The sequence below is a fragment of the Malaclemys terrapin genome, chromosome 1, assembly GCF_027887155.1.
Source record: "Malaclemys terrapin pileata isolate rMalTer1 chromosome 1, rMalTer1.hap1, whole genome shotgun sequence".
NCBI lineage: Eukaryota > Metazoa > Chordata > Testudines > Emydidae > Malaclemys > Malaclemys terrapin.
This window is the reverse complement of record NC_071505.1, coordinates 160,994,490-161,006,399: the sequence shown is the minus strand read 5'-3', so window position 1 is coordinate 161,006,399 and position 11,910 is coordinate 160,994,490. Positions and strand designations below refer to the sequence as shown.

The 11,910-nt window shown below is 41.9% G+C and overlaps 1 protein-coding gene across 1 annotated transcript in view; it reads left to right on the top strand.

Moving 5' to 3' along the window:
• The window catches only part of MORC1 (MORC family CW-type zinc finger 1), a 106,459-nt gene continuing 94,549 nt past the window's right edge, over positions 1 to 11,910 (top strand). The window contains exons 1-3 of the mRNA XM_054016424.1: positions 1 to 82; positions 3,587 to 3,640; positions 10,358 to 10,392. Coding sequence (XP_053872399.1) covers positions 12 to 82; positions 3,587 to 3,640; positions 10,358 to 10,392 — 160 coding nt within the window. The 5' untranslated portion in view covers positions 1 to 11. The remainder of the gene's footprint in view (positions 83 to 3,586; positions 3,641 to 10,357; positions 10,393 to 11,910) is intronic.

Below are 11,910 nucleotides of genomic sequence, written 5' to 3'. Positions count from 1 at the left end.
CGGCGGCGGCGATGGCCTCGGGCGAGCGCTACGGGGCTCTGCGCAGGGCGGAGCTGAGGCTGGACTATCTCCACGCCAACTCGTGAGTGGCTCTTCCAGGCGGGCGCGGAGAGTGTCCGGCTCCCGTTGTGCCTGGTGCACGCCGGGCCCCCCCGCTGGTCACAGCAGCATGGGGCACTGCGGGTGGGAAGACCGCGGCGCTGGTGTGTTGGGGGCAGCAGCAGTGGCAGTGGCAGAAGGCATGAGCACCTGGGTAGCGCGGCGGGTGCATGCCCTGTGCTTCCAGGCTCAGGCAGCGGGAAAGGGCTGTACCATCTGGGTGTGTGCTTGGGCTGCCGAGTCATACACTCAGGTTTCCCCCAAATAAACGGTCTATTCTCTTTAGAAGGATAATACTAAACCCACCCCACTCCCCTCGGGCCCAAGCCCCTTACGCTCTCCAGCTCGCTCTGCAAGGGAAACTTCCCATCTGTTGTTGTTGTTGTTGTAAAAGCGGTTCCTACCCAAGTGCTGGCAATTCCCTTTCAACAACATAGGTAATATCTTTTAAAATAAACCTCTGCTGTCTCCACCAAGTCTGTAACAACAACTGTTTCTAAAGCGCTTGTATCTGTAGCTCTCAAAGAGCTTTAAAAAGGTAGGTATGTCATTTCTCAGGTAGGGAAACCGAGGCACGGGACTTGAAGTGTATATTTTCAAAAACATTTGCTACTTCTAGGTACTTAATTTTCTGCCCCAGAGTGCGGCTTTGTACTTTTCCTGAAGCATTGAGCATCAGCAACTGAAGGCAAGGGGAATTGCCAGCATCTAAGCACCCCAAAATATCAAGCATTTAAGGTCATTTGGATTGAGTGACTTGTCCAAAGGACATACATCAATTTGATAGCTAAATTAGTAACAGAACTATACCCCTCTGACTCCCACATCTATGCTCAGTCCATTTGACAGTAGCTTCCTGAGTTCAATAAAAGTTGGTTGTGGGGAGGAAAAGTTAGCTGGTCTTTCTGCACGAAAAGCTGAAGAAATCTGGAAAATGTTAAGAAGCCTCTGATGTGTTCCTATCTGAGGTGCTTTCTTTTCCTGTGTATTTTGTCTCCCACGCTTGCACCACCACTGCAGCTCTAGTGGCAGTAGCAGCCATCGCTGATGCCTGCAGGAGACTGAATCAGCACAGGTCACGAACTAGTGTACACTGTAACTATTGTCTTCTAATCTTGTTAAGACAGAGGCAACAGTTTTACACGCTGGCAGCTAGTCTATTCTAGTGCTCCTTTGAATGGGTTAGGTAACAGTGGCCTGTGGCAAAAAATGCTAAGGTTGTTGGAGTCCCAGGCTGCATCTGCACTAGAAAATGCTACACACATTTTTCCCGCCTTTGTGCCAACAATGATGTAAGCACTGTTGTTGTACATAGTGCTTGGGTGGCTTAAAAAACTCTCTTTCAGAAAGGGCTTGGGCTCTGCCTAGTCTAGCACTTATGTTACTGCTTGCACTGGTGTGGCTGCACAGTTGCTGGAACATGTGTGCAAAGTAAAAGTAGTTTAGTTAGGACAAGAAGTAATGATTTTTATTACCACTTAAATAACCTTTTGGGTGGGAATTGAAGGATATTGTTCCTTACATAAAAGAGCAGAGTTTAAACCCTTTCTCAAGAGTCTTGTGTTGCTGTCATGTTCCATTTTTGTAGCTCAAAAGTTTGAGATGTACAAATAAACAATACACCTCTACCCAGATATAACGCTGTCCTTGGGAGCCAAAAAATCTTACCGCGTTATAGGTGAAACTGCGTTATATCGAACTTGCTTTGATCCACTGGAGTGTGCAGCCCCCTCCCCAGAGCACTGCTTTACCGTGTTATATTCGAATTCGTGTTATACAGGGTCGCGTTATGTCGGGGTAGAGGTGTACTTGAATTTCAGATGCTCTTTTAATGTTAGAATAATGCTCTGCCAAAAATTCTTCATTGAGAGTATAGGATTTTGAGGACAGGCTTTAGTCTATAATGTGTCTCTTTATATCTCCCTATAATAAAACTTGAAAATACAGTGTTAAAAGTCTCACAAGTTCAGTAACTAGAGCACCATTAGTATTCTTGAAGGCAGCAGTGGGCATTATCAGCTGTTGGTGTGATTTTCAGCACAGTTGTATTTAACACAGTTGAGCTAAATCCCTAATTCTGTGGAGAATGCCACCTGCCTTTGCGTCAGTCTGTTAATCTGTCTCCCATCCTCCTGCTCCTGTACCTTAAATCACCGGCTGTTGCTGAATGCAGGATGAATTGATCCTTATGTGCAAGTTTTTATCCCCGGATGCACAATTGCCCAGATGCATTGTTGGGGCAGTAGGGGTGGCAGAAGCACCACAGATTGACCACAGCTGGAAGTAGGACCACGAATGGGTCTAGTGCTCCTGAGTTGGACAAGGAATCCTCTGAATTAGATGTCTGGCTGGTGGATCTTGATCACATGATCAGGGTCTGACTGATTGCTATATATGGGCTAAGGAAGGGATTTCTCCCGGGTCATATTGGTAAGGACCTTGGAGGACCTTCCTCTGCAGCAAGGGGAATAGATTGCTGTTGGGATCATCTAGACATAACTCACCTAATCAGTTCCTTGCTATTGCAGGGGTCTTTGGCATTGGTAGCACTTCGGTCTTTCTTGTTCTCTGCCAGTGGCACACAACAGTTTAGATGCCTGAGGACGAAAGTGCTTAGTTTAACTAAAGTTATTGGGCTCAGTGTGGGGTATCTGGTGTAATTTAATGGCCTGTGATATACAGGAAGTAAGCCTAGTTCTGTGTTTTCATCCTTTTTTCATTGGTGGGCCCCTAAAATTTTTTGAACGGCGGTGCGGACTCCTTTGGAAATCTCAGACATAGTCTGTGCCCCCCAGGGGTCTGCAGACCGCAGGTTGAAATTCACTGGTCTCAATGATCTAGTGATCTGTTCTGACCTTAAACTATCTGAAAATATGAAATTGAATCCTCAGTCCTTGGGGAGATACAGCCTGATTTTAAATCTCATCAGAATAGTAAATAGAGAGTAAACGCACTGGGAATGGAGTTACACTGTTGTGAGACCAAAACGAGGCTCAAGAAAATATTGATATCTATATAGTTCTTAATAGGTCATAGCATCACAGGGAGCTTGTGTTGCTACTTGCCAGTGCCACAAAATGAAATTAGCTTTTTCTACCAACTTAAAAAAAAAATCAATAGTGTACAATTTTTTTGGTTTATATCGTAACAGAAAACAAGCCCTTTTAACTGCTTCACCACTAAGGTAGTGAAAATGTTCTGATGTGTAACACGCATAATTAGAGAATGGAATATACATAACAGTTTAAAGTGCAGAGTGACCAGCATATTCTGCCTGCATATTCAGTTTTTAGAAATCTTTATCACTAACCTTCACAATAGTATGTGTGTATTTGAATCTTAAGTTAAAAGCTGCTTTCATAGAATTTCATGTGTTTCAGTGTCAGGAACTGAACATATCACTTATGTAGATTCCATAATACACAGATGCTTGATTTGGTATTACCAATTGCTTGTAGGTTTTAACCAACTTTTATCTTTATTTTAGCACCACTCACGACTTTCTCTTTGGAGCAATTGCTGAACTGATTGACAACGCCCGGTAAATATTATACTTTGTAGGACCCAAGTTCTGTTATTTATGGGTTTAAATGTCTAGCAAGGCTGACTCTGCCAGTGAGAGGTGGGGAAATGTTTCCACAAGTGGAAGTGATAAAGTAATTTTCAGGGTTGCTTGACACCTTGTCTACACTACAAATATTTTGCTAGTTTGTCTATCTCAGCATAGCCTCCTAGTGTCAATGCTGTAACATAGACATGGCCTAAATTACATATAAGTGTACCATGGAACATGATCTCAGTGAAACCAGGGCCGACGCTTCCACTAGGTGACCCTAGGCGTTCGCCTAGGGTGGCAGGATTTGGGGGGCGGCATTTTGCCGTCCTTGGTGGAAATTTGGCGGTGGAGGGTTCTTCCGCGGAAATTCAGCGGCGGGTCCTTCACTCGCTCCGGGACCTGCTGCGGAAGGACCCCCGCCGCCAAATGCTCAGAGGAGGAGCGCTGCTGCCTAGGGCGGCAAAAACCCTGGCGCCGCTCCTGAGTAAAACAGTACTTGTTCTACTTCAGCTTTAATTGTTCTTCATTAATTGAAGTTGTGAAGCATTTTAAAGCACTGATTCTGAGAGGCCAGGTGCCCTCACTGGAATTTGAGGTCACTGAGCATTTCATAGGGCTGGTCCCTCAAATATTAGGCCTACAGTGTGTCTCACTAGCAAATCATGGTAACTTTAATGATTGAATGTAATCATAAAAGGTCCGATTCTGCAAACTAAGTGTATAATTACTATTCACAGTAGCCAATGCTATGCTCGGTGTTTGAAGGCTTGGGTGCAAAGACTGCATATAAGGTGACAAAAACAAGTAAATTCAGACTTAGGTGTGTTAAGGAGGATTTGGCTGCCGGCCTGTTGTGTAGGCCACACTGCATACGTGTTCTCTCAAGTGGGTTAATGCTGGGGTGGTGTAATATATGCTGAGGCCAGGCCTTTACTCAAAAGTTAAATTGACAGCTGTACTGCTCAGGGGTGTGAAAAACCCATGCCCTGAGTGATGTAGTAAAGCGGTTTAACCCCTAGTGTAGACTGTGCTAGGCTTGATGGAAGAATTCTCCTGTTGAACTAGCTACAACCCCTTGGGGAGGTGGATTAAGTAGACCGATGGGAAAACCCCTCCCATCACTGCAGTGAGTATCTACACTGAAGCGCGACAGCGGCACAGCTGCAGCATTTCAAGTGTAGACAAGCCCAGTGTGGTTAATAGTAAATTGACACATGAGGAGCCCCCTTTATTCTGTACCCATTCATCTGCTTCTTTGTACCTCTTCCCCTTTTTCTTTACCCTTCTTTGTGCTCTCCCTTCCCATAATATAGAGAGTTTCCAATATGCCCTAGCCCCTAGGGCACATCTGCTAGTTAATGTTGACTGGACTCAGGTCTTGGCAATGGCTGTCCAACACACTCTGAGGAGATATTTGTGATTGGCTGTAGTTTTGCTAGCTGCAGGAACCCCAAAGTATCAACTGACTAAAACATTTTTATTGTGCACACATACAGCTTCATTTTAAGAGTTCAGTTGTTTTAAATAGGTCTAATTCTTTCAAATATGCAAAATGATTAGTCACGCTGTGCGTGACTCACTAACTGGGAAAGTATTTCATAATGCAAAGCTGGTTTTTATAGTTTGTGCCAAAATGTTCAAACCTGGAGAAACTGAAATTTTAAACTTTCCTTTAACTTAGTAACTTTGATTGTAGCTAAAAATAAAATAGCTCCCAGGATAATGCTAGGTCTTCAGTGTGCTACCGGTTTAACTACTACCAGTTTTCAATGCACAGTTTTCGCATTACGCTGCTCTACAGCCAAAATGCTTCTGAAATAAATGTAGTCAAACTTTACTAATTCTGGCTCACTGAGAACGAAAATGATGCTTAAATTGATGATTGGCTCTAGTTTTCAAGATATGCTATTGGGTCAGTATATACGACCCTTGACTTGGGAATGGCGGAGGATAAGTGAGTTATAAAGGGAAGGGATCTCAATTTAAACCAGAAATGACTAAAATACATCTTTGACTGGATCTATGAATAAATCTATGACTGGGTTTGGACAGTACTTGCTTTTTAGGCAAAACAATGAATAATGCAATCTGAAGCTGGTATTGCGTTATACATGATATGAATTGCATCATGTTATTCCTAGAAGTCATGGATGATGCAATCATAACGAAGCTTACATCACTCTGCAGAACAAATTGCCCTATATCAGCTCTAGAAATCATACAGTGTCATGCTCTCTTATTTGTCAGTGTTTGATTTTGCAAAGGGACACATTTCTGTTTAGCCAAAGTGAGTAGAGATGCCTCGTACTTGTGTGAGCAGTGCAGATAACTTCTGCTATGTTTGTGGTGAAGTGACTTTTGCATCACAAAAGCGCAGTATAACCACTATGGTTAAGAAAGCCTATCACCTTTATTTTGGTGGCAAAATTGGAGATCAGGACAAGAGATGGGCCCCACACATATGCTGCAACACTTGTACAACAAATCTTCGCCAGTGGTTGAACAGAAAAAGGAAAACTATGCCTTTTGCCGTGCCAATGATTTGGAGAGAGCCAACAGATCATACCAGCAATTGTTACTTCTGCATGGTGCCTCCAGTTGGGAAAGGTGTGTCAAAGAAGAAAAAGTGGACTGTGCATTATCCAAACATTCCATCAGCTATACGCCCAGTACCCCACGGAGAAGGACTGCCGGTTCCTGATGCACCAGAATCATTCTCACTTGAGTCAGACGAGGAAGAGGATGAAACTTCTGGTCCTGAACCATCAATGTCACAGGACCCACATTTTCTCCCATCCTCCTCCTCTGAACCACACCTCATAACACCAGGTGAACTGAATGACCTTGTCAGGGATTTGAAACTACCCAAGAGTAAGGCAGAGCTGTTGGGCTCCAGACTACAGCAGTGGAATCTCCTGGCAGGTGATGTTAGGGTTTTATGTTCCGTGACCGTCAAAAGGCTCTTGTCCCATTCTTCTTCATGGAAGGTGATCTTGTAGCCTGCAACAACATGGATGGTGTGATGGCAGCCCTCAACATCGTTCACGATCCAGATGAGTGGAGACTGTTCATTGATTCATCAAAGACGAGTCTTAAAGCTGTTTTACTGCATAATGGTAATGTTTTGCCATCAATTCCAGTTGGTCATGCAGTCCATATGAAGGAAACCTATGACAACATGAAACAACTTTTGAGGTGCATAAACTATGACCAACATCAGTGGCAGCTTTGTGGCGATTTGAAGGTTGTTGCTCTCTTGCTTGGTCTGCAGACTGGATACACAAAGTACTGCTGTTTTCTCTGCGAATGGGATAGTCGTGCAAGAGATTCCCACTACATCAAGAAAGATTGGCCACTCCGACAGTCATTGGCGTCTGGGAGGAAAAGTGTTCAGCATCCACCACTTGTTGCATCAAGGAAGATTTTGTTACCACCCTTACACATCAAGCTGGGTCTGATGAAGAACTTTGTCAAGGCCATTGACAAAACACAAGCAGCTTTCAAGTACCTCCGTGGAAAATTTCCAAGGTTAAGTGAAGCTAAGATAAAGGAAGGTGTCTTTGTTGGTCCTCAGCTTCGTGAACTTCTTCGAGATGATGCATTTGACCAAGCCTTCCAGTTAGTGGCAATATATTTTCTCGGAAACAACAAGGCAGAGAACTACAGGTTGTTGGTGGAAAACCTCCTCAAGGCATACAGAAGCCTTGGTTGCAACATGTCACTAAAGATACATTTTTTGCACTCTCATCTAGATTTTTTTTCCACCGAACTGCGGAGCAGTGAGCGACGAGCACGGTGAGCGATTTCACCAGGACATTGCAACAATGGAGAAACGCTATCAGGGCAAATGGAGCCCATCAATGCTTGCAGACTATTGCTGGACAGTGACAAGAGATGCTCCATTTAATGAATACAAGAGACAAGCCAAGAAGCGCCGAGTAGACACTGAATAGGACTAAACTATGTCCATAATAGTTTTTTGCCTTTTGTTTCCTAATAAATTTTATTTATATAACCCTTTTGCTGATTTTTAAAGTGTTACATAAACAGGACAGGTGAAATATCATCATGTAAAGCAACCATAAACACATGAAAAGACCTAGGTTTACAATTTATGATTAAAACTCTACTATCTACACAATATACATAGACATAAAATGTAAAAACTTAAATATCTTAGAAACAGTAGCCAATCAGTTGTTTTAATTGTCATATTTGAATTCAGGACATCAAAATACATAATAAATAGCACATTTTATTTCTGAAGCAGACGACTTCTCAAAAATTGTAGACCAGTGTTATCTTCAAGTTGGAAAATAGCGGTTGTATGGGAAGGGTCATTTCAACCCTTTAAATTATTCTCCATTGTTCAAGTGGCAAGAACTAGAATGTCAGACCCTGTTTCTGTTATGAAGCATTTTTAAAATAGAAAAGATAACTGCTTGGTTAGACTCATTAAGCTAAATCCAGTAAGAATAATTCTTCAAGTACCAAGAAAAATCTTGGCTGGCAGAAAAATCTTGACATGTCCTTTCAACCAGTGCAATAGAATTTTGCTAGTTAAAATGAAAGTTTGGGAGATATATTTCTGATTAATGAATTTTGCCAGCTAGTCATTAGGTAAAGGTACATGACGAGCAAGGAATGACTCATCACAAAATGTGCTTCGTTGATTGACATGACTAGTGTAGGTAAGTTTTAGTTCTTTATGATTCTCCATAGCATTTTAATAAATGTTTCTAGAATTTTTAGTAATATGAAGCCTTAGGAACTCTCTATTAAATACTTCCTAGTAAATAGAGAGAGGTGACCATTTTATTTTGCATGTGAGTTAAAGGATTAACCAAGTTCTCCTGTACTTGTGGAAAAACTAATTTTCCATGGATATTTTGCATTGCATCTAGTCTCTTGAAGATTCTATGTGGGACAATTGCTAAGAATAGTGAAGCAATTAAAGAGGGATTGCACCTGGATATTGGGAAGAATACAGAAAAGTTATTGGGCCAATATTTGTCTCTTCCCTTTGCTACTGCAGACTTCTGATCCCTGTAAAATTACTGGCATAATTCTCCTACATGACGCAGTAGTGAAATCTGAATCTTATCTCTGTCATCAGTGAGATACTGTGGAAAGATTTGTGACAGATTCAGCTATATCACTTCATTAAAGGATCAGATAAGAGGAGGTAACTTTGACTGGAAATGGGCGTTTGATGCCAAACTAACTCTCTCTAAAATCCATTATTAACCATTTTGGTCTGAAATGTGGAATTTCTTCCAGATCAGTAGCTCTGAGGTGTTAATAGAAATAGGTGAGTAACTGACAAACTATCAACTTTTAAGGCACTCGATGATCTTCGAATCATGCCTTCTTTTCTGTGCTAGACCTTATGTCACCAAGATTCCCATTAGCTGGTGCTCTGAGTCTCTGACCTACCTTAATTGGAGTATTTGGGTATGAAACAAATCACAGATAGTAATATGAGAATCATGATTGTTGCATATAAGCATCAGGAACATTTAATTGCTTTTTTCTTCACTGTCCCTGACTTGTTTAAGCTTCCTGACCTTCCCCATGCCTCACTAGCACTCTTGGCTTCATTTCTTCGGAAAGAGCTTCCATTCTAAAACTTGCTAGCTGCTGATATGACAGCTTTCTCCAATATGTATGTGAACTAAATGGCTTGGATAAAGGCCAAGGAACATGGTGTCTCATGGAGGGTTGTAGTAAACAAATATTGCATTAAGGCCTTGCTTTAGGCATTTTTACTTTGAAAGACAGCTGAATTCTATAAAGCTTGAGAAGGACACGTGAGAATCGTTGCTCTGGGCCATTTTCATCTGCTGTGGGCCCTCCAGCATCCCTGTAGCTTGCTACAAATGGATACAAATGGCTTTGAAGTTAAAATTACATCTCTTTGTGGAATGATTCTGTCCCAGTCCTGTTGATGACTTATTAAAGGTGAAATCCAAAACTTTTTGCTAAGGTTTGAGTTTGGGGATCTTGGTTTGCTTTGGAACAGTCAGTAGTATTGCAGTCTCACGTGGGGGAACACAGCTATCTCCTCTGCTTTAGGTGTTAGTGGTGCCATCCACTGTTATAGGGGAAATCCAACAACCTGCTCCTGGAACTTTTCAGGCAAGTAAGGGCATAATTCTGGATTCCTTATATTACTTCAGCTCTCATTGGAGGCAAAAGATTTGGGTAGGCAAAGAATGCAGGATTGGGCTCTAAAGCAGCAAGTGACTTTTCTCCCCTTTGAATCTAACTTTTATTTACAGTTTCAAATGGATATAATTTTCTTGACTGCAAATTAATAATTTTAAGTCTACACACCCTGATCTCCTCTACTAAGTTACCACACTGTAGTATGAGATAAATATTTCTTTAAGTGTAATGGATTACTGTAATGTCTCAGATACTTCAGCAGCAACTGTTAGTAGAGGGCTTGTTATTGTTGTCCAAATGACTCATTGTGTGGTGTTCGTATAACCAAAGGGTGCTATGCACATATAGAAAAGATACCATCTTTCATGTAAGGGCTTACAATCTAAAGACAATCTAAAGATGAGGAAAGATACAAGCATAAGAGCCAGGTGAAGAATTGGTACAGCTTTGTTAGTCACACGTATTCTCTTTTTTTTTTTTTTTTTTTTTCCCCTCTGTGGGCAGAGGAAGGTAATTTTGTACTTTTGTTTTCAGAGATGCAGGAGCCACCAGACTTGACATATTTACTGGTAAGTGCCATAAAAAATAGTTAAAGGGGGTGATGCCCGTTGTCAGCAAGAAGCATATCAAGAGGGCATTGGTCTGCATCTGATTCCTCAGTTGCAGGTGTCTGCCTGCACGCTATCATGGTAGTTGAAAATTTGGCTTTGGAAATATCAGGCAATGGGGTTTCCATTTCCCTTGGGAAATCATCCCACAAATAAATGGATGTTGCCTTTCAGGAGGCTTGTTTAACTGTCTTTACCTATTTCTTTCAATGGCTGGGGTACAGAATGTATAATGCTTCTGCATGCTTAAGAGTATTATTGGCAGCATCAATGAACAAAGGAATGCAGAAGTATTTCAGCTTTCTTGTAAAATCGTGTTTTAGTATTTTCAGCAGGGCTGTTCAGTGGAGATATATAAGTAGCTAAAAAAAAATTCACTGTTTCGCCTCTCTTTTTTTCTCATTTTATTCTGGTGAAACATCTATTTTGCAAAGCTGAGCTCTCACTGACATTTGTATTGTTTGGCCAGCTAATCCTACTGAAAGCTGGAGTAGAGCTGGCCTAATCCCTTTGCCCCACTGAGCTTCAGACTAGCCAGATTCCCACCATAAAGCTTCCCTTATGGGATGCTGGGATGTCTCATGCTGGTTTCTACCCCTTGTTTCTACCTGTTTTTCAAGTTGCATCTTTCACTTTGCATGCCTCTGAGACCTCTAGCTGAGATGTTAAACAGACATCAAGACTTGCACAGCTCTCTTTCTTTAGCTAAGTCAGGTTGGAAAGTGGTGTCCTGACAAGTTGCTTTTTTGCACAACTTAGAACACAAAAAATAAAATATATTAATACTTACAAACCACTGGGTTTAGATTACAGAAAATTAGAAGTATAGTAAAACAGCAGTTTCTCGTTTTATTGTTTCTCTTCTTTGCTGAAAAATGACTTGTGTGAGCTTTTGGTATCAGTTACTGGGATCAACTGGCAATCCAGACCAGTGAGGGGTTGTGTCACCACTTGTCCTGCAGCCCTGTGCCTTACAATGCTTTCCTACTATAGCTCCTAGCTGAGATGCTCACAACCAGCCTACAAGTGTGCAGGTCACACCCTGAGTGTCCGTGTGGTAGACAGCCCTGATTCAGCAGCTTTGACCTCAGCAGTACCTCATTCTGGCTTCCACCAGTCTTGGTCACAGCCAGCAAGGTGATCCCAGCATACTCCCAGTCCTGAGTTTTCCTGAAACCATGTACTCTATAATGTCCAGACCTTTTCTGGATAGTTCAGAGAAATAAGGTTTGTTTGTTCCTCTAAAGAGACACAAGCACATCACAAAAAGAACAGGAGTACTTGTGGCACCTTAGAGACTAACAAATTTATTAGAGCATAAGCTTTTGTGGGCTACAACCCACTTCTTCAGATGCATATAGAGTGAAACATATATTGAGGAGATATATATACACACATACAGAGAGCATGAACAGGTGGGAGTTGTCTTACCAACTCTGAGAGGCCAATTAAGTAAGAGAAAAAAAACTTATGAAGTGA